Consider the following 22,605-nt stretch of genomic DNA (forward strand, 5'->3'; position numbering starts at 1 on the left):
ACATTGTCCGTCTGGGCCCACAGGAGGAGGCCCTAAAGATAAGGCAGGGCACGAACCCGACTCCAGGACAGCCAATTAGCTCCACACCAGGAACCCAACCGCCATGACTCATTGGCAGCCAATCAGGGGGCCCAGCAGGTACCTTTTTCAGCCAGACACACCTGCAGCCTGCTAGCCATCTGTTGAGCCACACCCCTGCCCCAACATTCTAGAAAGGAGTATAAAACTCTTCCTCTTGCTGCATGTGGAGATCTCTGAGGCTCCAACATGGAGGATGACACACCTGGGATGCACTGAGTGCACAGATGGGAAGGCACACACGTGCACCTGCTCTGAGCCTGCTCCTCCTCGCTGCCACCGCCGATGTCACTGCCTTCTCCATCCTTACCCCTCCACCTCCTGCATCAGACACTGGCCAAGGAGAAAAAGATGCTGCAGTGGACCCGAAACCGTGTGTCTCCCCAGCACCTGCTGGTAGCTCTCAGGCCAACAGTGATCCAGAAATTCTGCACCCTCTGCAAGAAATAAAGCAGGAGGCTGGTGTTTTGCAAAGCAAGCTCCCGCAGGAGCTCCAACTTGTCTTAGTCACTTCTAATCCAACTCCCTGCTAATGCACCTGGGAAAGCATCGGAGGATGGCCAGAGAGCCTGGGCGTCTAACACCTACGTGGAGACCTATTTTAGCCTTTATGGGGGAGTCAATCAGCCAATGGAAGATCTCTTTGTCTCTTTCTCTGTAACTTGGCCTTTCAAATAAAAATGTCTTTCTTAAAAAGACATTTAGTTTCTACTGGAAAGGTAGATTTTATAGAGAGAAAGACAGAAATATTTTCCATCTGCTGGTTCATTCCCCAAGTGACCATAGCGACCAGAGCTAAGCTGATCTGAAGCCAGGAACTTCTGGGTCTTCCATGCAGGTGCAGGGTCCCAAGGCTTTGGGCCATGCTCCATTGCTTTTTCAGGCCATAAAGTAAAACTATTTTAAAATAAGTTTTTTTATTTTAAAAACCCTACAGTAAACAGAAACATTTGCTGGCTACCATGTACAGGGGTTCCCTCTGAGAACTCTGGGGCTGAGGGGCAGGACAGCTCTCAAAAGAGCCCATCTTACAGAGGATGGTTGGGTGCCCGGGAGACGTTTTTCTGTACAGGAGAAGGGTTCATGAGTGTCCTCAACGACAAATTGCTGAAGTTCTGAAAGTCTGGTCAGAGGTTGGTCCATGGTCCCATCTGGGAGGCGTTCCTGGGTGAGAGTCCTCCAGCTGCGAGAGATGGAGGAGGACCTCTGGGGAAGCTGTCTGGGGCTGGTACCATCCTCTGCCTTCTGATGTTGCGCTTGTGTGAAAGCTGGGCGATCTGGGGTCCCAGGTTGGCCTTCAATGTCAGCTGACTCCAGCACTGTGTTCCAGAGAGGTCTCAAGAGAGGGAGATGGTAATCTTGGTCTGGAAAAATCCACACACCCATTTTCAAGCCCTCTGATGCAGTGCCTGCCTGCCACTCCAGGTTGAACCCCTAGATCTGGTGCGATGGATGTATGCCTCCCCGCCCCTCCAGCTCAGCATGCAGGAATGTGCGGCACTGCACTAGGCACGGGAGACCCATGGGGCCCATGGCTCTGCTGTCTGCTCTCTGCCAAGGCAGCCTCAGTAGAGAATTTTCTCTCCTTGTCAGGGTCACAGGTGCACACCCCAACCAAGAGTTGAGAAGGTCTGCAGGTGAGTCCCCACTCATAAATCTGTTCTGCTGATCCACTGAGTTGCTGAGCAGAGAAACAAACCCCAGGAAGTGGCAGTGGGGGTGCAAGACCCCTCCCCCCCCCATGGCCAAGGACTGCCACAGGTGGTTGGTGTTTGGAAGTTGTTCCAGCCACCCACACAGGACAAGTATCACAGAGGCTCTGTGCAGCCAGCTTGGCCCAGCTTGTTCAGGAACAGGAGGCTGGGCTGGGCTGGGCTGGGCTGGTGGTGCAGGGGTGGGGTCTCTGTGTCTATCTTTAGCCTCCTTTGCATAAAGGGAATTTCCCCGCCCCCTCTCTTTCGACAGGGAGGTGTGGCCAGAGACCTTTGTCCTCCCTCCCTGGGAAGCACTCAATCCCAGCACTGGCCACCGTGGGTGCAGGATAAGCATCTTCATCCCCGGAGGGGCAGAGCGAGGGAGTAGGGAAGTGACACTGATGGATTAAGAACTTGCTTCCGGGTGGTCAGATGTCCTGGATTTGATATCCGGTCTGCTTTGCTCCCAGCTTCCCGCGAAGGCACACTTCGTGCAGCAGCTGCCAATGTTGAATGGCTCAAGTGGTTTGGTCCCTGCTGCCTAAGGGAGACCTGGGTTTAGGCTCCAGCTCCCAGCTCAGGTGATCCCCCTGTCCCCCAACCTGGCTGTTGCAGGCATTGGGAGCTCTCTCTCTCTCTTGCTGGTGTCCCTCTGCTGAGTCCTGCACATGTCACTTGGTTTACACAACCGTTAAGTCCTGAGCCGCCACCTCGTGAGGTAGGGAAGCAGCAGGTCTTCAGCGGGTTCAGTGACTCGCCCAAGGCTACACGTCCGTCCGGGAGGGGAGGGGATGCGTTCATGTGAATCCAATTTCATGCTGTGTCCAGGACAACCCACCCAAGTGTTGAGAAGGGAAAGGGGGAGGAGGGAAGCAGTGCAGGAGAAGGGCTCACCTTTTGGTTTAGATCCAGAAGCATGAACTCCACCATTTTTTCCCTCAGCAGCCCCTAGTCCCCTCCCCATCCCCGAGTTGCAGGCAAGCACCGCCTGCCCAGGGAAGGGTTAAGGCCTCTTCTGGCTAGGCGCTGCATTCTTTCACGCTGAGCTCTTGGGCTGGCAGATTCTGCCCAGACTCCTGGGCAGGAAAGCAGAAGGGACAAGGCCGGGGCACCTGGCAATGAGTACTCTGCTTGTCCCAGAATCACTGGGCTGCGGCTGGGGAGGTGGGAGCCTTGTGGGGGACAAGGCAGCTGGCACATGGGATGCTCTGGGGGCAAGGGCCAGCCCCAACATTCTTCCATCTCCCAGACTGTCTCCCTTCCACAGTCACCTTGGCCTCTTTCCCTGCAGGTTCGGCTCTAGGAAATCCCCTCTCAGCTCTTGCATCCTAGGCCTCTCAGCTCCTGGCGGTAAGGATCCAGTTCCTGACCCCCCTCCACCCCACCCCCGCCCCGTGGGGGCTGCTGAGAACCCCAGCAGGTGCATGTAAGGCTCAGCCCAAGGTGTCAGGAAGTGGCAGGACAAGGGTGCCCGTACCCTGGCCCTGGCTCACCTACAGGTCTTGTTAACCCTGGGGGGTTCAGGCTGGCTGACTCCCGCACAGACACCTGCCACCTAACAGCCTGCAATTCCTGGTCCCATTCCTCCCTTACAGACACATTGTACTCCCCAAGGAACCCCCTGTTAGGAAATGGCCTGTGACTTGCCCACAGCCAAGACCAGCCTTTGGCACTAAGCAGGCATTCTGGACGGGAGTCTGTCTGCCAGAGGGTAGTCCCCCAGGGCTGTGACCCCTTTGGCCAGCGCCTTTCCTCCATGGAGGCCAGACATTTACCAAGTCCCTGTATGCCTGTGATGGACATGGAAATACCTGATGTGCTAGTCCTGAAACTCCAGTTAGAATCCCCTGCAGAGCACCCCTCACTGCCACCACACACAAACTCAGAGACACATACAGACACACACACACACACACACACACACACAGATATATATACACACATGCACACAAACACACAGAGAGACGCACACAGACACATGCACACATATACACATAAACATGCATACACACATGCACACACAGAAATAAACACACCCCACGCCCAAGATCCACACACACGCACCTGCCTGACTTGACACAACCTGCAAGAGTTTCAAGTGTGCTGGCCCCAGTGCTTAGAAGTGCTCACTCGCCTGGTCAGAGCCTTCTCCCAGACCACAGCTCGCTTGTTTATACTCCTTATCTTTTACCAGGAGGAGGTTAAAGGAAACAGAGGCTTCCTCACCTTGTGGCAGTCCATTTAGCTCCATGCCTCTCAGCACAGTCTATTTTATTAAGATATTTGCAAAACAGAGTGAGTGAAAGAGAGGGAAGAGGGTGCTTTCATCTGCCCATTCCCTCCTCAATATGCCCAAGATCAGGGCTAAGCCATGCTGAAACCAGGAGCCTAGAACTCCATTCGGACCTCCCTCCTGGGTGGCAGGGAGGACTCAGGTCATCCTCTGCTCCTTCCCAGGCACATTAGCAGGAAACTGGATTGGAAGCAGAGCAGCTGGGACTTGAATTGGCGTCCACAGGGGACAGCGGGGCCAAAAGCAATGATTTTGCCAGTCACAGGTTATTCGAGGAGGTGGCCCCCTTCACTTGCAATGTGAATTTCATGAGGACCAAAGGCATGCCCAGTCAGTGACTGTTCCCAGAGACCTAGGACAATGGCCGACACATGATGGGTACACAACAATATTTGTAAAATGCGTGTGAGCACTCGGTACTGATACGGCAGTGCTGAGCAGTAATGGAGCAGGAAGCACACCCTGACTTCTGCCCTTCGTCACACACATTCCCTCCAGGATCCCTTAGCAGCCCCCGGGGTCCAGGAGCCCAGAGCCTATGGAGATTCCAGAAGGGGACTCCCCGGCTCTTAGGGCCCTAGAAGCAGGGAGACCTTTGCCATCCATGCTTCTCTGCATCTCAATCTTCAAATCCATCAAATGGACACCCAAAGACCCTCCTTTTTGCAAAGAGCCTCCCGGGGTGGCTGCGAGAGGCCACTGGGTTCACATGGCCGAGAGATGGAAGTCCCTGCAGGCTCCCCGAGCCCCAGACACAGCTTCCGGGATCTGCATCTGATCTTTCCACAAGCTGGCCATTTGGTCCACGTTTCAGACACAGACGCTGAGGCACAGGTACCAAGTCCCAGCCCAGAGTCACTACAGTGGCAGAGCCGGGGATTTTGTCCAGGCAGTCCTGCCCCTGCGCATGTCCAGTGCAATCTGTCCAGCACAACACTAACTTTGAATGTGCTCATGGGCGGCCCTTCCACAGCTGCCCGTGACCCTTGCTTCATTCATGCCAGGGACAGCCCCAATCCATCTCCCACCCTGAGCCCTACAGTGCTGTGTCTGTCAAGGGCATTTGGGGAAAATCCCAGGGGAAACACGGGGAATTCCTGGAAGCCAGGAAAGTCTTTCCCAAGGGCCTGGCTGGCTTGTGCCCGAAGGCAATGCAGTTAGCTGGGTGCAGAGGGAGACGTGGGACTTCTCCCAGGAGCAGAAGGGAGGACTGTCAGTGTGCTCTTGGGGCCCAGGCAGGTCACCCTAGGAAAGGTGGAAGGAGAATGAGGCATATCCCAGCAGCCCCTTTGCCTCTGCTGCTGGGAGCCACTCTACATCTGCTGGGAGCCTGGGAGCCAGGGGCCGGGCTTGGGGGTTGAGGGATAGGTTGGGGGTCCTGAAGCCAGTGGCCAGGCCCTTCACTCCGCCACTGGACCTTTAGCGCCACCGTGCGGCTCCTGCGTGTCTCGCCATCCTCACGGAGACCAGCTGGGGGATGGGTAGGGACTTTCTAGACTGAAGTGTCCCTTTTGAAAAGCCCGCTTGTAGGGCAAACGTAGCCCACTGCACATTGCTGTGTGGGGTTATCTCCTGCCAGAAGAACTGCGAGGCAGCGGCTGGTGGGCTCCTGAAGGTGATCTTGGTGGTTTACGTTCTGTCTCTGTTGAAATACTGCTCTGCCCCCACTGGCATGCATAAGTGTGGGTTGTGGCGCTGGCACACAGTGGGGTAAGTCACTGCTTGTGTCTCCAGCATCCCATATTGGAGTGCCCATTCATGGCACAGCTGCTCTGCTTCCGATCCAACGCCCTACTAATGGGTCCAGAAAGGCAGCAGAAGAGGGCCCACGTGTTTGGAAGACCTGGATGAGCTTGTGTCCCTGGCCTCAGCCCTTGCAGACATTTGGAGAGTGAACCAGATAATGAAGATCTCTGTCTCTGTTTCTCTCACTGTCATTCTTGCCTTTCAAATAATAAATCCTTCTAAAAAAATGCATGAGCATGGAATGCTAATCAAAAATGACAAAGAAATAGAGGGTAAGGAAAGAATGGAGAAGTGCCACTGCTGTGGCTTCCTGCTGGCCAGCCCCGGGCCAACGTCCTTGTGCAGACACGGGCTGGCTGAGCACCTGACCTTGAGATGTGGTTTCTCTATTCGTTACTATCCACTTCTGAGAAATAAGAGGGCTGGTGTGGGTCATCTCGAGGGCGGAGCCCCATGTTAACATTCTTTAAGGCTCCACCAACGAGTGGCTTGGGTTACTGTTGTGGTGAAGCCCCTGGCTGCAACCCTAGCATCTCATATAGGTGCCAGTTAGGGTCTTGTCTGTTACGCTTCCAGTTCAGCTCCCTGACAACACCTAGGAAAGCAGCAACGGGTGGCCCAAGTCCTTGGGCCCCTGCTTTCATGTGGGAGACTTTTTTGGGGGTTCTTGGCTCCTGGCTCTGGCCTGGCTCAGCACTGGTCTTAGTGACCATTTAGAGACTGACCCAGTGGATGGAAGATGTCCGTTTCTCCCTCTCTCTGTGTGACTTTCAAATAAATCAGTAAGTGTCCCCCCACCCTCCACAACCTCCTTGGGGTAGTCATTTTACCTCTCTGAGCCTGGGAAAATAATGAAAAGATCCAGCAACAATGTTATCAAGTGTTTAGCACAGTGTTGCCCCAGGGTGACAGCTGCAAATGGAGCTGATGACTCCACTGGTTGGGCACTTTTTACCCACATAGCCGGGCCCCTGGGGCAGCTGCGGGGAGGGGCGGATCCCTTACCCTGGGGCTTAGGGTGGCAGGAAACTGCCTCCCATGGCAGTGGCCCCAGTGCTTCCTTCTACTGCCCATCACCCCGTGGTGCCATGGAAGGCTCTCACCAATCCCTTCTCTCCCTTGAGATTCCCATTTTAATACACAGGAATGAGGTAAGAATGTGTGGTTTTGGCCAAGCTGGGAGCTTTCCTAGAATCTCGGCTTTCTTCACCTGTGAACAAGGCCTATGTCTTTACAGGTCCCAGTCCCAGTCGCCCATCAGGTACTCCTCCAAACACTTTGACCCAAGTCCTTGCACCTGAGTGTGATGCCCGCTGTCCCCCACACCTCCCTGCGGATGTAAACCTCAGCTTTGTGGCCTGGCATATACATGCTCCTTTCCAGTCCCTCCCAAACCCATCACTGCCATTCCTGGCCCTAAATGCCCAGGACGCTCCTGGATTCCCTCATGTGCCAGCTTCCTTGCCAACACTTGCCATTTGGCAGGCCTGGGATTGAGCCTTTTGGTGTGCTGGGTCTTTTGCCCAGAGCATGCTTCCTTGCTGTGGTCTGTCCAGCAAGCTCGCAGCCAGTTTTGACCTTGCATGGCGATGGATGGACTGATCACTCCGGGCCCCCCGAGGCTCCCTCCATGATGCAGCCCAAGCCTTTCAGCACCTCCCCCCGAGTCCTCAGGAGCAAAAGGTCCGCCCGAGAAGAGGTCTTTTTGTGCTTCTGCAAACTGAGTATCTTGCACACAGCAACGCCATACTGTTGAAAACGTCCGTTCATTCTGTGTCTGCTCAGACGGGGCGTGCTAGCCTTTTGCCTGGGGCTGGAGTGATGGTGCAGTGGATGAGACCACCACCGTCTCATACAAGAATGCTGATTGGCGTCCTGGCTGCTCTGCTTCCCATCCGACTCTCTGCCAGTGTGTCTGGGGAAGCAGTGCAGGATGGTCCAAAACTCTGGGACCCTGGTCCCACGTGGAAGACCCGGAAGAAGGACCATTTGAGTGTTGTTGCTTTCCTGGGGGAGCTTGTGTGCCCTGGAAGCCAGCGGATGGGTTTTTGCCACTTGGACTAGTGTGGGCCTGTCTCCACCTCACGTCAGCGGTGTGGCAAGCGACTGAACTCTACCAATCTCAGCTTTCGAATCTGTAAACTGGGAATATTGTCGGTGTGTGTGTGGGGGGGGTGATCCCTGAGAAAACAGCATGGGTGCTAGCACCTAGAAGGTTCATCAATCCTAGTAATCTCCACCAGCTGACTTTGAAGGTAGGCAGTGCCTCGAGTCAGGCACAGTCAGGACACCTGTACCCTAGGACTGGCTTTGCCTGTGCCTTTTCGGGACACCCCGGATGGTCTCCTTTCTTCCCTGGTTTCTGTGGCCTGTGGAGGGCTTTCTGTAACCTGGGCTGCCCCAGAGCAGACACACTGGGGAGGAAGAGCTAGACGATTCAGTGTCCAGCAGAGGGCCCTGCCCCGCCTGTGGCCAGCAGGGTGGGAGAGAAGGCTGGCCAAGGCAGACGCCTGACTTGGGGGCGGATCCGGCTGCCAGCTGCCTCTCTCCCTTCCGCCCAGCGCTTTCTGCCCTTTTCTCACCTGCTCTCCCTTCCCGGGCAGTGGCTGCCTCCTGCTCCATTCTGCCATGCGCTGGCTGTGGCCCTTGGCCTTCTGTCTCGCTGCGGTGTTGGCCACTGGCCTGAGCAGGGGCTCGGGTGGACACGGAGCCCAGGCCCAGGGTCAGCAGAGTCGAGACAAGAGGGGCGCTGACGATGAGGACACCAAGGGCGTGCAGCACTATGTACCCAAGGAATGGTCTGAGTACCCCCGGCCCATCCATCCTCCGAGCCTGCAGCCCTCCCAGCCCCCAGGGGCCACCAGCCCCAAGCCAGGCAGCGGGCAGGGGCTGAGGGGCAATCTGACGGGAACGCCAGGCCAGAGGCTACGCATTCAGAACCCACTGTACCCAGTGACTGAGAGATCCTATGGTGCCTACGCTGTCATGCTACTGGCCCTGGTGCTGTTCGCTGTGGGCATCGTGGGCAACCTGTCAGTCATGTGCATCGTGTGGCACAGCTACTACCTCAAGAGTGCTTGGAACTCTATTCTTGCCAGCCTGGCCCTCTGGGATTTCCTGGTCCTCTTCTTCTGCCTGCCGATTGTTATCTTCAATGAGCTCACCAAGCAGAGGCTGCTGGGGGACATCTCTTGTCGGGCTGTGCCCTTTCTGGAGGTGAGTGTGGGGCTGCAGTGCAGGGACAGGCTCTGGGTAGTGAGAGTGGCTGGGGGCTGGGCCAGCCCCAGGGTTGCTCCTGTTCTCCAGCAGGGAGGCCCTGGTGGCTGTTGGGAGGCCCTGGTGAGCAGGTGCACAAGGCACCCAGCCTTGCAGCCTTGCCAGGTCTCCTGCTTTGGGAACAACCCCGCTGCAGAGCTCCCCTTTCTGTAGACCCTGAGCTGAACCTGCTCCCACCAACCACCTCCACCCTGCCGTGTCCTTGCCCAAGGAAATCCCTCTGCCCTTTGTGTGCCCATTCTCCCACATCTGCCAGGTCTCCTGCCTCCCCAAAGGGAGTTCCCACTTCCCACGGTCCCTCCCCACCCCAGTCAGCATCCAGACCCCTTGTGTGCTCCATTTACCAGAAGGGGAAACCCTTCCCACACTTTCTTGTTGTGATTTCCACCTCACGTTGCTGCCCATCAGCAGTTCCCACTCCTTCTTGACTGGGTAGACCCGGGTTGGACTCTGTCTCCCGACCCACAAGCTGTCCCTGGCACTCCCATCTCCCCTTTCAAATTCCCTGGCTCCCCACTGAGGTAGACCAGATGGTGCTAGCAGTCTGTTCATTCTGTGACCTCCAGCATTTCCCACTGCACCCTCCCTTCTGGGGCTGTCCATGCTAACAGGAACACCACAGACATGTCTTCACCAAAGCCTGACAGAAACACCACAGTGTGGTGTGCAAAGAGGCAAGACACAGGCCCAGTTTGTAAGAACTCAGGAAAACAAATGGTATCGGACACTTTGGCTCTGTGGGCCGGCTAGGAGGGCTGTAGTGGTCGTGGTCTCCCCATGAAGGCTGCTGCCGCTCTGGGGTCCCTCTGCATGATGTGGGGGATCTGCCTGGCTGGGAAGGCGTCCAGATGAGGTGCTGGGACACAGGTCCTGCTCCGGGCTCTGGCCCAGTGTTCACTGTGCCTTGAAGATGATTTGGTCCTCGGTCTGACTCAGCAGCTGGATCTGGCCTTCCCTTCCCAACTCAAGTAACCCCCAGGGACTCCAGCTGATGAGGGGATAGCCTTGGGTCTTTGTCTAGTCCTGTTCACAGCCCACAAGGCCAGAGGGCTCTGGACAGACTGACTCAGGGAGTGGGCTTTGTCTTTCTCTGGCTGAATGATGATTGTCACAGCAATATGAACAGTTTCTTAAAGAATTCCATGGGTCACAACTAGAAAGTGCTTAGAGTGGAAGTGAACAGAGGTTGGTGTACACTTAGTGGGGGTCCTCAGGTGGGATGGAGAGCAGGTAAGTACTCCCCTTGCATGTGGCTAGGAAGTCAAGGACTGGGGGTCCCGACAGGTCTCCCAGGCCACCTGCTCTGTGCCCCCTGAAGGACAGAGATGACCCACAGGCTGGCCAAGTCATCCCTGGAGGGGACAAGACATGTTGACCCAAATCTTGCCTAGGGGAGGGTTTCAGGGTGGCCTCTGGAGGCAGTGGGGAAGGCAGGGTGGAGCAGAACCCCAGAGAGACTGGCGTTTCTGCCCTGGGATTGCAGGCGGATTCTCTGTCAAGATGGGAGCTGGACTTCACAAAGGACATGGGCTGGCCGAGCTCCTAGGGGCGCTGTGCTCCCCCCAGGAGAGGAGGGAGTGTCTGTCTGCTCTGTCCCCAGGGTGCTGGGACATCCTCTGGGAGCTCCGTGGTGGCCGGCACCCTTCTCTGCTCTGCTCTCTTCCCTGTTGCTCTGGGCTCTTCCTCTGGGCACCCAGGGATTTTCCTGTGTTTGGGGACTGGAGTGTGGGGCCATGGCCCCAGGCTGCTGTGGGGAGCAGGGACTATTCAGGGCAAGGAATGTGAGGGTGTGTGAGTGTTTGTGGGTATGTATGAGTGTGACAGTGCATGTGTATAGGAGTGTGTGTATGGGTGTGAATGTGTGCATGATCATGTATGAGTGTGTGAGAGTGCGTGTGAATGTGTGCAGGAGTTTGTGTGTGAGTACGACTGTGCTTATGGGAGCATGCAAGTGAGTAGGTATGTGTAGGAGTGTGAGTGTGTGCATGGTATGAGTGCGCCTGTATGTGCATATATGTGTTGAGTATTTATGACTGCAAGTATATGTATGGGCAGGTGTCTGAGTGTGTGAGGGTGAATGGGTATGTTCATGGGTGTGTAAGCATGCATGAGTGTGTTTAGGTGTGTCTCAAGGTTGATAGTGTGAGTATGTCTATATGAGTGTGCATGTGTGTGTGAATGTGTGTATATGCATGTATGGGTGTGAATAAGTATGTGAGTATATGTGTGTGTAAATTGGTATGTGAGTGTAAATGTGTATGGTTATATGTGTTTGGGTGTATGTATGGGTATGTATGTGTCTGGGGATGCGTTTATGGGGGTGTGTGTTATAACCACACTCCCCAGGAGCATCCACCAGGCTAACACGCACAGCAGAGTGCAGCTCCCCCTGCCCCGGCCCTCCCTGGAGCTGCAGGGGCCTGGTGAGTGGCACCCAGGGGCAATGTGTGCCACGTCCAGATCCTCTGGACGTTCAGTGTCTCCCTGGGTTGGCCAAAGGTCTGTGTAGAAGATGCTCACTAGCGTTTCCATGGTTATCACTCAGCCGGCATCTTGCTGAGCCAGAGCCGGGGTCTGACTGGGGGCCTCTCCCCGCCCACCATCTTTATTCACAGGTATCCTCTCTCGGAGTCACCACCTTCAGTCTGTGTGCCCTGGGCATTGACCGTTTCCACGTGGCCACCAGCACACTGCCCAAGGTGAGGCCCATCGAACGGTGCCAGTCAATTGTGGCCAAGCTGGCCGTCATCTGGGTAGGCTCCATGACCCTGGCTGTGCCTGAGCTGCTGCTGTGGCAGCTGGCGCAGGAGCCCAGCCCGGTCATGGGCCCTGAGGACTCATGCATCATGAAACCGCCAGCCAGTTTGCCTGAGTCCCTGTACTCACTGGTGTTGACCTATCAGAATGCCCGCATGTGGTGGTACTTTGGCTGCTACTTCTGTCTGCCCATCCTCTTCACGGTCACCTGCCAGCTGGTGACATGGCGAGTGCGGGGCCCACCGCCGAGGCGCAGGCCGGAGTGCAGGGCCAGCAAACATGAACAGTGCGAGAGCCAGCTCAACCGCACGGTGGTGGGGCTCACAGTGGTCTACGCCTTGTGCACGCTGCCTGAGAATGTGTGCAACGTGGTGGTGGCCTACCTTTCCACTGAGCTCCCCCGCCACACGCTGGGCCTGCTGGGTCTGGTCAACCAGTTCTCCCTCTTCTGCAAGGGCGCCGCCACGCCCGTGCTGCTGTTGTGCGTCTCCAGGCCGCTGGGCCAGGCTTTTCTCGACTGCTGCTGTTGCTGCTGCTATTGCTGCAATGAGTGCGCAGGCGTCTCCGAGGCCCCAGCGCCCAGCGGCTCTGACAAGCTCAAGGCTGAAGTGTCCTCCTCCACCTACTTCCACCAACCCAGGGAGTCATCCCCGCTTCCACCCCTGGGCACGCCTTGCTGAGGCCAGACATCTGGTATGGGGAGATGGGTGGGCAACTGGCTAGCTCCTGGGCTTGCTGTCCACGGTGGGTCCCTGGTTCCTCCTGTCTCCCCTCTCCCCAAGTCGGGCCTCCGTGGGTGGGTGGTGATGTATCTTGGGTCCCAAGAACTCTGTGGAAGCTTTTAGTCCCACCAGTGTGAGCCCATCCTTCACCTGCCCTCCCTGATTTCAGCCCCACGCCCCTATTCCTGTACTGTGTTAACTGAGCCCTCTTCAAGTCTCCTTCCCCACCCCACATCAGGGCTCCCTCTTAGAATGGGGAACATCCAGTGTGGAGGTCTCCTGACCCAGCCATGGAGAACTTGCTCTCCTCCCCTGGGGGCTGCTCGGTCTCTCCGGCCAGGTGCTTTCTCTCTCGAAGGCCCTGCACAACCTCAATAAACTAGGTTGACTCACCCCGTGTCCTGGCACTGCCCGCCCATCCCTTGGCCTCCCACCATGGTCCCCTGGGGGCTTTTGAGGGCCAGAGAGAACAGAGAGCTTGGGGAGCAGAGCAAGCAAGCCCTCCCTGTGGCCTAACTCCATGCTCCCCAAAGCCAGCAGGCTGCTGGGCTGTGTCGCAGCAGCCGGCTCAATCATACCTTATCTCCACAAAGCCCCCATTCAAGCCCCCGCTGTCTTTGCCTCCAGCCCCTCCAGCACTGCTCTTGCTGTTTCTTAGGCTGCCTGTTTTGCCAGCACACAGCCCAGCTGCCCAGCCCCTGCCTGCTCTCTTCCTCCCCCCCGCAGCTGCCCAGCCCCTGCCTGCTCTCTTCCTCCCCCACAGCTGCCCAGCCTCTGCCTGCTCTCCTCCCCACTCCACCTCCCCTATAGACCCTGCAGCTCCTCCTGCTGGTCCACCCTTTGAAGCCCCACTTGCTTGCTCTCCTCTGGGTCCTTCCAACTGCTGCTTAGCCCCATGGGTCTCTGAGAAGCTGGCACCACATCAACCAGATGGGCTGCCTCCCCCATGGCCATCGGCTGCACTTCCCCAGTCACCCTCCCCAGGGCAGCTCTGCTCCAGGACCCGACTTCTACCCACCAGCCCTGCCTTGGCCATGCACATGGGGCCTCTCTCCACAAGGCTCCAGCCTGGGGGTGGGGCAGGGATAGGCAAGACACAGGGGGCCCAGAGTGCCCAGGGCTCCACTCTCCACTGCCTCTCCCCTCCAACCCACCCACGCCCGTTGGCCTCAGACTCCCTCTGCCCCTCCTGGGGATCTTAGCAGCCTTGTTCTCTCCCTGGCACCCACCCCGAAGGCTGGGTGACGGCAAGCGAGGAGGCTGTTGCTAGGTGACGGCGCTGCCATGCGCACAGGCTCTGCTTGGGAATGACACCCACCCACTTCTCAGCTGACCTGTTGCCACAGCGACTGGAGCCCCCAGCTCCATCGCTCAACACGGGAGGAGGCTGGTCGTAGAGAACCCCAGGGCTGCCCCTTGGAGCCATCGGGGCTGCTCCCTGTCTGCTCCCCTCCCCCAAACCTAGATGTACCAGAAAGCGGGGAGGGCCTGGGGTGAACTGAGGTAAAGGCCAGCACAGGGAACAGCTGAGGTTGGGAGCTTGGGAGCAGGGGAGGGGACGCCTTTGCATCCTGTTTGGGGGGCCGCTCTACAAAGGGCACCCCCATCCATCCTTCCTCCTGCTGGCCAGTCGGCTCAGAGCTCCACCATCCCTGTTGTCTACCCAGGCAAGTCTGCCAATGTGGACGGCCCGCAGGATCAGTCAACAGGCCAAGCTGGCCTTGGAAAGAGCCACTGTTCCCCCAGCCAGAGCAGCTGGGGACAATGCGGTGTTTGTTGCTCAGGGGTCCTGGGCTTGGAGGGGGGCGGTGCTGGCTCAGGGGCGGGTGATGGACTTGAATGTGGATGTTCAGAGGCAGCACTGACACACACTCTGCTGGCGGCAGGCAGCAGGAACCCGGGCCCAGGCCCTGGTGCTAAGTGATGGGGGAGCAGCCCCCTGTCCCCAGCCTCTCCAGTGCTTGAGACAATCACCCCAGTCCCCTCCCAACCCCAATACCCATGCTGGGACTTAACATGTGCCAGCCTACTCCCGGACAAGGGCGTGGAGCAGGCTGTGGGTGTCACCAGGACCTGAGATAGGGAGCTAGGTCCTTGGCTGCACCCATGGTGATCTGGTCCTGGCTCCAGGGCCAGGGGCAGACGGGGGAGGGCACAGCCTCCGCCACCAGGCAGGCACAGGCAGAAGGTACTGCAGAATCACATGGCTCCGGCTGGCAAGCTGCAGCCACGATTTTTCCACAGACTCTTCCGGTGCCGGGCAACTGGCCCTGGGCAGAGGGCAAGGGGCTGGGAGGGCGCGGAGTGCTGGCAACCCAACCCTAGAAGGCCTGGACCAGCGGTTCCTTCCTCCTGCGGGTGGCAGTGTTCTGCGGGGGGTCTGCTCCATTTTCCAGGATGAAGGGGTGAATGAGCGAGGGAGGCGGGGCTTCCTTGCAAATTGGGTCAAGATGGCCTCGCTGTGTGTGAGCAGGCAGTGGCAAGGAGTGAGGGTGGTATCCGGCAGGGCTTAGCCCCCCAGGGTGTGAGGACTGTTAACAGGTTCTGGGCTCAGGAATGGAGTTCTTGTTCCTGCCTCATCAGGCTGCAGGTGAGCTCTCTGGCCCGGGGGAAGGAAAGAAGCTGAGGGCTGGAGCGGATCCCTGCTCCACCCTGGCACAGACCACACCCAGACCCAAACACCACTGTTCCTGGACCCTATGGCCATGCCTGTGTCCCCCACCCCTGCTGGACGATCCCTGCTACCCACAGAATAAGAGCTGTCACCGTACACACCCCCAACACAAAATCAGTTGTTTATTTTGTTTTTCTGTAGTTATTAGGAGGCAAAAAAAAATGTACAGTTACAAGAATCATTTTTTGAAACAGAGGTTAAATATGAGCTGAAAAGTGTAAAAAAAGGAAGAGGACCATCACTTTACAAATCATTAAATTAAAAACAAATAAACAAACAAAACCCAAAGAGCCAAGCCCCCATGCTGAGTTCCCTCCTTGTACGACCCTGCAAACAGAACAGAACTGAGGCAGGCAGCAGAGGGGCCTGGGGAGGGGCAGGAGGCGGGGGAGGGGCAGGAGGCGGGGGAGGGGCAGGAGGCGGGGGCGGGGCAGGCCAGGCGGGGGAGGGGCAGGGGGCGGGGGAGGGGCAGGGGGCGGGGGAGGGGCAGGCCAGGCGGGAGGGAGGGGACAGTGGACGATGGCTTCCTACCCCTTAGGCCTGGCTGGGGCTCTGGCACCTACTGGTGCCCCCAGTGGTCCCACCAAGGCCAAGCGGGGTGCAGGAGGTGCCTGTAGAGGCTCCCGCGTGGGTGCAGGCCAGGCCGAGGCAGGTATGCCCAGGACGGGGCCAGCCGCCCCCTTTCCCGGCCTGAACGGGCCCCAGGCCACCTTCCAACTTGCTTTTCCTTGGCAACCTGCGCCGCCCCTCCCCGATCCCACGAGGCCCCTGCAGCATTAAATGGTTGGTTTTAGTCTTTGCTTAAATTAAAAAATTAAAATATATATACATATATATACTGTACACACAGGACACTAACAGAGTGGCAAAGGGAAGTGGGGGACAGGGCAGGCAGGGCTGCAAAGGGGGTCGGTGGCCAGTTTGGGAAGGAGCAGGCCAGGGCTACAGAATGGGAGGGGAGGCGAGGAGGAACAGCTTATTTTACAATAAAAACAGGAGTTCAGATCTCAGCAGAATGGGGCTCTGGGGGCCCTGGAAGCCCTCCCCATGCTGAATGAGGAGGGGTGGGCTTGGGGGAGGGAGGTTATGGGGGGATGGGCAGGGAGCTCGGCTTCAGGTTTTGATGACCACGGTCCCGGGTTCTGGAGGAGGGCTGCGGTCTCAGCTTCTCCGTGACTTTGAGTGTTGAATAAGCCACTGTAGGGTGATGTCTGGGTGGGGATAGGAGAGAAGCTTACAAGGCATGCTGGGGGTGTGCCAGGATGCCCAGGGGTCAGGTGCCGAGAACCAGAGAGCCAAAGCACGGTCCATCCCCGAGGGGGCAGACAGGGTGTGGCTGGCTGGGTTTGCTGTGGCCTAAGATCAACCAACTACTGACCTGCCACCTCCAGGAGAGACCCCAACCCACCCCCTTCCTACCCACCAGAACAACGCACCAATGTTGTCCTTTTCTTTGCAGGAGATGGAGTAGCAGCAGATCTCTCGGTCCTGGATGGCCGACAGATTCCTACAGGGAGACCAGAGTGGTGTCTGCCAGGAGGGGCCAGGACGGCCGTGGGGGTGGGCAAGGGGGCTGGGTGGGACCCTAGTCATAGTCTCTGGGCTGCTATAGGGCTAGTGGGGCTCTGCTGCCACCCTGTGGCGAACATGGAGAACAGCAACAGACCCAGCCTCCAGGCGCAGGTGTGTGTGGGGGCGTGGAATTTGGGTAGCAGGCAGTAGAGGGCGCCACCAGACTCACATTTTCTCAATCAGTTCCTTCTCGTCCAAGGCTCCAGGGAGGTCTCGCTTGTTGCCCAGGACCAACACCTACATGGGGGAAGATGAAGACTTTTTTTAAAAATATGCATGATTAGATACTTGAGAAAAAACAGGAAGAGAAAGAGGACAGAGAGAAAGATCATCCACCCATGGATTCACTTCCCAAATGCCTGCACCATAGGGCTGAACTCCATGCCAAAGCCCGGAGCCCAGAACTCCACCCGCTCTCACATGGGCGGCAGGGGCCCAAGCACTTAAGCCATCGTTCTTTGCTTTTCCCAGGATGTATGTTTGGGAAGCTGGACTGGAAGCCTAGTAGCTGGGGCTCCAATCAGCATGTTGACAAGGGCTGCAGGCGTTCCGCATCCTCTGCCTCCTCTGCACAGCTCTGGGCAGCCTTGCCCTGCCCCACCTCCCGGCATGCCCCGGCCCTGCCCCACCAGCTACCGCAGGTTCTGACCGGGATGCCCTGTAGCTGAGGCTTGTCCAGGAGGTTGTGCAGCTCATTCTTGGAAGCCTCAATCTTCTCCTGGTCAGCAGCATCCACCATGTACCTGGGGAAGGGCAGGGCGGGGACACACATGCAGACAGGCAGCCGAGCTGCTGCTTGGGGCAGAAAACCTCTCGGCACAGCTGACCCTTCTTGGAGCTAGAGTTTGCTGGGCCTAGCTGGAAGCAGGTGCATCCGTGGGAGTCAGACATTGCAAGCAGCCACTCCTGTACCCGCCACATCCCACATCTTATCTCCCAGGTCTCCTGGCTTCCTGGCCTCCCCCACTCCCCTGCAAAGTGACCCTCTCATGAGTTCTGGGAAGTCTAGATAATGTTGGCGTGGAAAAAAAAAAAAGGAATCCCCAGAATATTTTCTGGCAGTAACATACTTCTAAAAATCAGGCTTAAAAAAAAAAGTCTATTGTCTATTGTATCAGGAAAACAAAACCACCCATTGTTTGGGGAATAAATCAGTTTTCCAAAGAAAGGGAAGGAATCATTGAAACCACCCAAAATTCAAAGACTGAGGGGGCGACCTGGGCCAGGCCAGGGGTGGGGGTCTGTGGTGGGGGGACGCACAGGTGCACTTGTCTGTGAAGGCTGTGAGTCTGGCAGGGCCACGGCTGGGGGAGGGCTGGGGGGAGCCAGGAGAGGCGGCTGTTGGACACTCTGAACTTACACGATGGCGCTCACTCCTCGGCAGTAGCGTTCCCACATGCTGCGGAACCGGGGCTGTCCCCCGATGTCCCAGAGCTGAGGGAGAAAAGGGTGAGAAGGCAGCTCTTCCTCCCTCCTCAGAGGGTTCCCCTCCCTGGATAGCACCTCCCCCCAGCCCCGAGGGGTGCTCCTCCAGCACCCATCCCCCACCCCCACCCCGACCCCGGCCCAGTCCTCACCTTGATGGTGACGTTCCCTTTGGTGATTTTGCGCATGTTGAAGCCCACGGTGGGAATCATGTCCTCATTGAACTGACCGGACTGCAGAGAGAAGCGAGGAGACTCAGGGACCCCAGTCCCCCCATAGGGCGTGTCACCCACCAAGATCCTGTCTGGTCACCTCCCCCAGGTCCGGCCTCCAGCTTTCTGTCAGGGATAGAGGAACCAAACCCTTCCCAAGAACACAGTCCCACGCAGGCGCAGGTCTGAAGGTCATGGGGAGCAGTCAGGTGGAAACTGGCCACCTCCCAGCCAAGGCCAGCCCACCAGTCCTGGGATGCCCTCGTGGGCTCGCCAGGATCTGCCCCTGAGCTGGCAGCTGCTGCGGGAGATGAGCGCAGTCTGCGTTGGTTCCACATTCCAGTGCTGCTCGCCTGTCCCCTCTGAACTGTCCTTAAGGTCTCCAGACGGCTCCAGACTGCAGGCTTCACGTCAGGCCACGCCCTACACCTGCCCAGGCCTTCTCCCCCTCTCGGAAGCAGGCGGAAAGAGATGGGGCTTCCCTACCCGCTTCATCCCCACCTGTTCTCTGCCAGGTGTGGGCACCATTCGCTTGAGGTCCCATGGAGAGGCCGGGGTGCCACTTGGACATTTGCACATGTGTCCCTTGGGCACTAGGCACCTGTGGCTGATGTCTGATGACAAAGTACAACAGGAGGCATGCCCAGCCTGGGATGCACCAGTGGCTTGCAGGGCTCCCCAGCCTCTTCATCCCTGCCTAGGCCCTGTCCTGGGCTTCTCTCGGATCACAGGATCCAGAGACACATCCCCGGACACAAGGGCTGGTAGCTGTGCGATGGCACACCCTCCTGTGAGTGCACCTGACATCAACCCTAGCTTCCACCTGAGACTGAACATCAGTGAAGACTGTCCACAGGGGCCATTCCGTGTTGTTCCTGGAAGGCCAAGGGAAAACGTGTGGATGTGTTTGGTACAGAAGTGACCTATCCATTCTCTCTCCTGCCCCGAGATCCAGTCGCAGCTGGAGAAGGCACCACACATTCCTCAGGGTCTGTCAGGGGCGGGGGGGGGGGGGTCTGTAGGTCTCCTCAAATACCAAGAAGGTCAAGGTTGCCCCAGAGATTAGGAACCGCTGAGCAACCACAAGTGGTGTGTATGTGGGGGGTGGGATGGGGTGGGACAGTACAGCCCCCCAGAGCCCCAGCAGGGTGCTGGTGCATCTGGGTGGGGACACCTGCCATCCCTGGCCACCCTCTACAGCCAGGCTGGCTGATAGCACAGCATCATTGATCCCAAGGAGCTCAGCTAAGGCCTTCATCCTCTCTGGGCCTCGACATTGGCTGCTGGAACCCAGGCAGAGGGCGCTGGTCTAGGAGCGAGGGAGGCCCACAAGGTGTCAGAGGTGGCCTTGCTGTGGCACAGGGACCCACCACTGCTCCCAGGTAAGTGACCCTGCTGTCCCCAGCCCTAACCTGGGGGCCACAGGGAGGACCTCCAGGGCTCCCCAGTACCAGTCGCTCCCACTGAGTTGTGCAATCAAGGCAGGACTTCACCCTCTTGTTCACACGTGATATGCAGCTCCTTGGTGGTGCTGGGGAATGTACCGGCCTCTTTCTTCTTCTTGGGTCCTTCCAACTTCACAGAAGTCCTCCATAATGCACCAAGACCCCACCTTCCCATAATTTGCATCTCTTGTGCCTAAGTCCCTTGAGGTACCCCAGGATGAGTTCTGCCACAGAAAAGTCCTCGCCTCTTTTTATTATCTAGCAATGCCTCTTGCTTCCCACGGCGCCACACGCATCACAACTCTTCAGGAATTCAAAAGACCAGTTTCCTAGGTGCTTCGAAGCCACGGCAGGTCTACACAATTTCTTACCAGCTCACACGCACCTACTGAGCAGCAAGATAACATGAAAAGCAGCTTTCAGGGACAGCGAGACCCGCCCAGAGTGAGCCAAAGAAAACCCAGGAGGGGAAGCAGCTGAGACAGAGGCCACGTGACCAGGCAGAGGTGATGCGGAGTCGGGGTAGGCCTGGGAACCGAGCCCACAGGTCCTGAGTCTTTATTTCTTTCTGGAAGCCCCTCGAACTGTGCTGACACAAGGGGTGGGCAGCAGGGGCAGTGTGAGAGCCCCGGTGACTGTGGGAGCCTCAGGAGTTATCTGGGTGCTGGAATTCCAAGACTCCCATCAAGGGCAGGGCTGTCTTTGGCGAAAGGAAATTGACTTGCTCTTCAAGGTCGTGCCAGCTAAAGTCACCAGTTTTCTATTTAAAAAGAGACCAACTGCCCTGGGGGGGGGGCGCCTGGAGAGGAGTTGCCCCTTGCCCATCAGCAGTGGCCCTGGCAAGGTGAGATGCTTGGAGGCAGACTTCCTGTTCAACCTAGCCCACCTGCCCAGGTGCACCACTTTAAGGCGCCCACTGTTTCTGTTTTTCCTGGGGGACAAGAGGTGATCTGGGGCTGGGCCACTGCAGTCCCTTCTCCGTGGCCTTAACTAGAGGCTTCTCGCAAACCTGGTAGTGTGCCTGGAAGCCCAGCCACCCAGACTTGGCAAAACCAGGTTGGAGAATGGGTGCTTGGCTGCTCTGGGAGCCCCTGAGCTCACTCTAACCAGGGGCAGGATTGGACCCCAGGGGCGGATGTTGGCTTAGGAAATCCTCATGTCTCAAACCTCAGTGAGGACCTGAAGAAGCTTCCTGTCTGGTCAGGGGTCAGGAGACATGGGAGGAAGAGCAGGCAAGGGTCATCCCGTGACCATGACCATGACCGTGGGATGCCGGCCCCTCCAGACTCCAGTCTCCCCTCAGCCCAGGCCCTGACAGGGCCCCGCCCTCTCTGGAAGGCCCCTCCTGCAAGGCCTGCAAGGCCCAGGCAGGTGGCATCGGCCCATCAGCGTTTTGGACCACGCTCCCTTCCCTCACTGTTCTTGCAAACCCCCGGCTTTGGGATGGGGCCAGGTCCCCACACAACCAGAGCCTCCGACCCCAGCCTTCCTGAGCTCTAGGAGCCTGAAGCCGCTGGCCCTCCCCAGCTGGGAAGGCTAGGCCGCAGCCACCTCACACCCCGGCAGCTCCTCTTCCCCTTTTTAGAGGCAGATTTTTTTAACTCTTTCTTCACCAGGCCCAGTTACCACTGGAACACTCTCACCCACATACTCCCTCGTGCCACTTTGTCCCTAGTCTTCTGGGCCTAGGACCCATCCTCCTCCTCCTCCTCCTCTTCCTCCTCCCCTCTGCAACTTCTGGGGCAGGACAGAGTCCGTGCACTCCCTCCGTGGCAGGCCCACCGCTCCAGGACCCCGAGCTGGCAGGGGAGAGGTTGTTGGGGGAGGAGTCTGGGCTACAGCCAAGCGCCTCAGCTGACTCTTCTGCCCCCAGGGGACGCCTCCCTCCCCCACCCCCTCAATAGGGCCCAGGCTTCCTCTTCCAGGCCAGCAGGAGTTAAAGCCGCGGGGTGGGGCCCCACCCCAAGCCGCCCAGGGTACCCCCTGAGACCCCCCAGCAGCTGGAGCAGCAGGCCCCGGAGCACTTTCGCTCTGTCATGCCCCTTGATGAGCCGGGGGCCTGAGGGAGCCTGGTCAGGCCACCCTGTGGGTGTCTCCCCGCAGCTGAGCCCCTCGGCTCCGGCGGCTCTAGGGACACCAGCCCCATTTTCCTGGCTGGCCCCTCGCCCGCCCGGGGCAGTGCCATCCCGTCCGCGGGCTGAACGGCGGGGCGCGCGATGCCCGGGCTCCCCTACGGGCCGTGCTAGGCCCCTAGCGCTCGGGTCAGCTCCTCCCCCGCCCGGCTGTGCCCGGCCAAGCCAGGCGGCTCTCCGGGCACCCCAGGGTGCGGCGCGGGTGGGAGACGCGCGAACCCCAGCCCCAGTCCTGGCCCACCTACCGCGATCACGTTAACGAAGGTGGTCTTGCCGGAGTACTGCAGCCCGACTAGCGTGAGCTCCATCTCCTCCTTCCAGAACAGGGCCTTGAACCAGTCCAGGAGCTTGTTGAACAAAGCGATCATGGTCGCCGCCGCCGGCCCCGCCCGGTGCCGGGTCCCCGCAGCCCCTCGCTGGCCTCGCGCTGCGGCCCGGAGCGGCCCCTCCCCGTGCGGCTCGGGTCCCGCTGCTTGGTGCGGGCGGAGGCTGGAGAGCGGCGACCGACGACTCGCTGGCCCCGGATCCGCTCGCCGATGGGTGTGGCCTCGGCGCCTCCTCCTCCTCCGTCGCCGCCGC

The 22,605-nt window shown here is 58.3% G+C and overlaps 2 protein-coding genes across 2 annotated transcripts; one reads left to right on the top strand and one right to left on the bottom strand.

Annotated features, from left to right (window-relative positions):
• Nucleotides 1–8,084: 8,084 nt before the first annotated feature.
• Nucleotides 8,085–12,894, top strand: GPR37L1 (G protein-coupled receptor 37 like 1). The gene is made up of 2 exons (XM_004578764.2): nucleotides 8,085–9,027; nucleotides 11,703–12,894. The coding sequence occupies exons 1-2, from the start codon at nucleotides 8,440–8,442 to the stop codon at nucleotides 12,522–12,524; spliced, it is 1,410 nt and encodes a 469-aa protein (XP_004578821.2). The 5' UTR covers nucleotides 8,085–8,439; the 3' UTR covers nucleotides 12,525–12,894.
• Nucleotides 12,895–16,399: 3,505 nt separating this feature from the next.
• Nucleotides 16,400–22,580, bottom strand: ARL8A (ADP ribosylation factor like GTPase 8A). The gene is made up of 7 exons (XM_004578762.2): nucleotides 22,272–22,580; nucleotides 18,390–18,470; nucleotides 18,173–18,246; nucleotides 17,462–17,555; nucleotides 16,982–17,049; nucleotides 16,677–16,747; nucleotides 16,400–16,451 (listed from the first exon to the last, which is right to left on the bottom strand). Exons 1-7 carry the CDS (start codon nucleotides 22,392–22,394, stop codon nucleotides 16,402–16,404), a joined length of 561 nt encoding a protein of 186 aa, XP_004578819.1. The 5' UTR covers nucleotides 22,395–22,580; the 3' UTR covers nucleotides 16,400–16,401.
• Nucleotides 22,581–22,605: the final 25 nt, after the last annotated feature.

The sequence above is a fragment of the Ochotona princeps genome, chromosome 10, assembly GCF_030435755.1.
Source record: "Ochotona princeps isolate mOchPri1 chromosome 10, mOchPri1.hap1, whole genome shotgun sequence".
Taxonomy (NCBI): domain Eukaryota; kingdom Metazoa; phylum Chordata; class Mammalia; order Lagomorpha; family Ochotonidae; genus Ochotona; species Ochotona princeps.

What these genes read in the sequence shown, in the direction of transcription:
- GPR37L1 (XM_004578764.2), top strand. Translation starts at nt 8,440, where the DNA reads ATGCGCTGGCTGTGGCCCTTGGCCTTCTGTCTCGCTGCGGTGTTGGCC. An exon ending in GGGCTGTGCCCTTTCTGGAG is followed by an intron (nt 9,028 to 11,702) that starts GTGAGTGTGGGG and finishes CTTTATTCACAG; the next exon opens with GTATCCTCTCTCGGAGTCAC.
- ARL8A (XM_004578762.2), bottom strand. Translation starts at nt 22,394, where the DNA reads ATGATCGCTTTGTTCAACAAGCTCCTGGACTGGTTCAAGGCCCTGTTC. An exon ending in CTCAGCTACAGGGCATCCCG is followed by an intron (nt 17,050 to 17,461) that starts GTCAGAACCTGC and finishes TCCCCCATGTAG; the next exon opens with GTGTTGGTCCTGGGCAACAA. An exon ending in AAGGAACTGATTGAGAAAAT is followed by an intron (nt 16,748 to 16,981) that starts GTGAGTCTGGTG and finishes GTCTCCCTGTAG; the next exon opens with GAATCTGTCGGCCATCCAGG.